The sequence below is a fragment of the Zosterops lateralis genome (genome assembly GCF_965231275.1).
Source record: "Zosterops lateralis genome assembly, chromosome: W".
Lineage (NCBI taxonomy): Eukaryota > Metazoa > Chordata > Aves > Passeriformes > Zosteropidae > Zosterops > Zosterops lateralis.
The window spans coordinates 5355110-5358813 of record NC_139801.1 but is presented as its reverse complement, the minus strand read 5'-3'; the positions used below and the strand labels follow the sequence as shown (position 1 = coordinate 5358813).

General features: G+C 51.9%; 1 protein-coding gene across 1 annotated transcript in view; it reads right to left on the bottom strand.

Annotated features, from left to right (window-relative positions):
• LOC310922070 (arrestin-C-like) overlaps positions 1 to 282 on the bottom strand; it is a gene marked incomplete at both ends in the record, with an annotated part of 5257 nt that extends 4975 nt beyond the window's left edge. The window contains 1 exon segment of the mRNA XM_083882389.1: positions 258 to 282. Within this exon segment, the coding sequence (XP_083738515.1) occupies positions 258 to 282 (25 nt within the window).
• Between the last annotated feature and the right edge of the window lie 3422 nt (positions 283 to 3704).

Here is a 3704-nt window from a genome sequence, read left to right as displayed (position 1 = left end):
CAGAGGGTAGGGTTAGATGGGATATTGGGAAGGAATCCTTCCCTGTGAGGGTGGGGAGGCCCTGGCACAGGCTGCCCAGAGAAGCTGTGGCTGCTCCTGGATCCCTGGAAGTGTCCAAGGCCAGGTTGGACGAGGCTTGGAGCAACTTGGACTAGTGGAAGGTGTCCTTGCCCATGGCAGAGGGTGGAACTGTTTGATCCATAAGATCCCTCCCAGCCCAATCCTGTGATTCCATGATCTTGCTGCTGGCTCCATACAGAGGTGGCTCATGGTCACCTGCATGGTGTGGGAGGGATGTGTCCCAGTGCTGTGCTGTGGCCACAGAAGGCTGGCCCTGCCTAGAGCATTCCTGGCTCCATCCCTAGCAAGTGATGTCCCATGCCAAGTGTTACAGTTATTGGGAGACAAAAACTCCTTGGGGCAGTGGCGTTGGCCGCAGCCTCGCTATTCACAGGAGCCATGCACTTGAGGAGACAACTGCGTGACAAATGGGCTGCTCTGGCTTTTTAGTGGCTTCTCCTCCCTTCAGCCTCAACATGTGGGATGGGCAGGAGCCTTGGGGGCTCTTCACTGGGCTTTGGTTTTCTTTCCTTTCAAATGGATTAAGAGGGACATGTTCCTGTGACAAGAGTGAAGCGGGACAACTGTGTACAGTGAGAACATGAAGCAAATCGTTAACAGGATTGCTTTAGAACAGGCCTGAGCAGCAAGGCTGGGGACAGCCGTAAATAACAGGGGGTTGGGAGAGCTAGGGATGGAGTTTGCATTCCTTGTCCCCTGCTGGCAGGATGTGGGATGTGCTGTATGGCTGTGAGCAGGGGGAAGCAGAGGGAGAATCCCTTTGCTCTCTAAAAGGCCAGTGTTGCTGTCCCCTCTGGTGTGTGCTTAAGATGTTGGAGGAGGGCAGGAGGGAGCAATTCCTTCATGGAATGTATTAACAGGCCTTTTATGGTACTCATACTAGCCAAAGTGTGAGTTGGAGACATGGAATTGGAGCTGGCTGCAGGTGTCCTTGGCAAATACAGCTTTTTCCTGCTCTCAGTGTTCCCGGTGGGATGTCCCTGCCCAGCCACACCAGGAGCTCACATGGAAGGTCTGTACAGCCACAGCAGAGTGTTGGCTGTGCTTTGCAAGGGGACAGCTCCATCCTTCAGGGATGGGAGAAGCACCATCCCCTCGTTGGGATCAGAGCTGCTCAGGAGTCACCTTCCCAATGCCCTGGGAAAGCACAGAAGGAAGGGCAGATCCGATGTATAACCAGGTATCCCTCTGCTCCCAAACACCCAGGCTGGAGTCCATCACCCACAGTACGGATGTGACCTGGGCAAGTGGTTCTATCCCTGTTTCCTCCTCACCTCAGTCCTGCTGCTTGTTCTTCACATCCTTTGGAGACTTCTCCCACAAAACCCTTGGGGGGAACAAGGAATCTCTCCATTGGGGAGAACAGGGAATCTCTCCAACAGATCCTGCTGGAGCCCTGGAGCCAGCGTGGAGGGCAGGAAGGCCAAGAAGCACAGAATAGCTGGTTTCAGAGCAGATCTCTCCCTGTTCAGGCTGTGTGGTTCACTCTGCCTTTATTATAATCCAAGAAAAGCCTCTCAGTGTTTGTCAGGTCTGATCCACATTCAGTGCTCCCACTAAGGGAGTTCACAGCCTTGGGATGCAAATGCCCAAGGATTCTCTGCAGAAGTCCCTGATCCAAATCAGGGACTTTTCAGCTGCTGACAGGGGCTGTCACCATGCAGACCCATGCCCAGCAGTTTGGGTGCAGGGGGACAGGCCGGGCTTCCCCAGGCATGGCAGTGCCAGACGCGCCCAGGCTGGAGCATGCCTGGGGCTGGTTCCACTTTTGGGAGGGATGGGGGTCATCCAGAGGTCAGTGTTTCTCTGGCAGGAGCTCACATCTGCACAGATGTGCTGTGTGCTCACAGCTGCCTCCAGCCCCGCCCAGCCCCAGCACCGCAGGGCATCAGCCCAAAAGGCTGTCCCTGGCCTGTCACCGCTCTCCTGCTTGCCCTGGATGCTGGGGACACCGGGCCAGCTCAAGGTTGAGTCACACTCTGAGGTGACAAAGTGTCCCCCACCACACCAACTGTCAGAGGGTGAGGGGTAACTCAGATGTGTAACTGTGTGTATATAGATATATAAATAATCTATATTTATTTATTTATATATTTTATGTCTATATATTATTTTTTTTCCTGCCAGACACCTCCAGGATTAGAGCATGAGCTCCATGACTGAAACTTCACATCCTTGGACAACCCCTCAGCAGCATGAGTTGCTCCTTCACATGGAATTGGCCACACTGAGCCAAAAGACTCCAAATTGTTCATTTTGGAGAGTGCCCCGTGAAGCATGTGGGGAATGTCCCCAAGGAGTGTGTCAGCACTAGGTGACGCAAGGACACAGAGATGCCACCACAAAAGAAAAGTCCCTGTGGGTGGGGCACAGCTCCGGGTGCACAGATCCCACCTGGAGCTGCTGCAGGGACAGTTCCCTTCTGCTTCCTGCCCTGGGTGAGGAGGTGACCTGGCAGCCCAGGTGGGGACATGGGGTGTGACAGCAAGGAGCCCAGAGCTTGCATGCCACAGACCCCTGTAGTAAAGCATCCCCCACCCCCAAGTGGGCATCTCTGTATAAGGAAAGAGTTTCAGTTTACCTTTAGACATTTTAGGAAGTTTACTAGAAAGTTCTGTGCCCTTCTCATTGTAATTGGCTCAGTGCCAAGATAGAAGCACCTATTGGACCTTGTCACTGTTCTTCAAATCCTGTACCTCCCCCTATTGGCAGCAAGCCAAATTGTCCCTCCTTAAACATTAATATTTAGGAAAGAGCACAAAAGAACTAAGGGGCTTTTTAGAGTGTTTCTAGAAGAGTGTCAGAGGTTTTCTCAAACACCTGTGTGTGGCTTTTCTTTTGTTTTCTGTAATGTTTGTTATTTTTCATTAAACCTTTTGCTTTACAAAACACCTCTGAAGAGCAGTCTCACCAAGATTATTTTAAGCCAATCTGTAAGGGCTGGACCCTCAGAGATTGACACATTTACACATGGCTCATAACATTCTGGCCACTTTTTAAACTGTATCAGACCCCTGGGGAGGGAGAGGAGGAGGAGTAGAGAGATTCCAGCTCTGCACATCCCGCTGGGAAGGGGTGGTGAGCCCTGGGAACCTGTTGTTTCCCGAGAAGGGCAGAGTCCCCTTGGCTGGGCTGTACTGGGATGGGGAGAGAATGTCACTGCCTGGGTGTGACAGTCAGGTGATCCCACAGCCAGGAGCTGTCCCTGGCTCAGGATGGCTGAAGAACCCTTGCCATTTGCCCTGGTGTCCCAGTGACAACGATTGACAGAGAGACACGGACTCCATAGGTTGCATGCATGAAGCCATTTATTGATACATCTAGCTGAGTTTATATACCTTTTCATTATATAACAAGCAATATTGCCAAGTACATTGCTTAAGTCATGCCTCGCACTAACACAGGTATGTGCTGTCTTATCTCAGTTCTGCTTGCTAAGCACGTATTGTACCAAGCACATCGCTGTGTCTTACATTCCTTTCTCAAACTTCTGCTTTCGGTTGCCAAAGGCTTGCGGCCTACTAATGCTAACATGTCCATTTCTGTCATGAGCTGAGCAGTGCTCCCAGCATGGCTCTCTAGCTGTATCCCCACATCTCCCCCTTTCTGTTCCACCAGCAGGA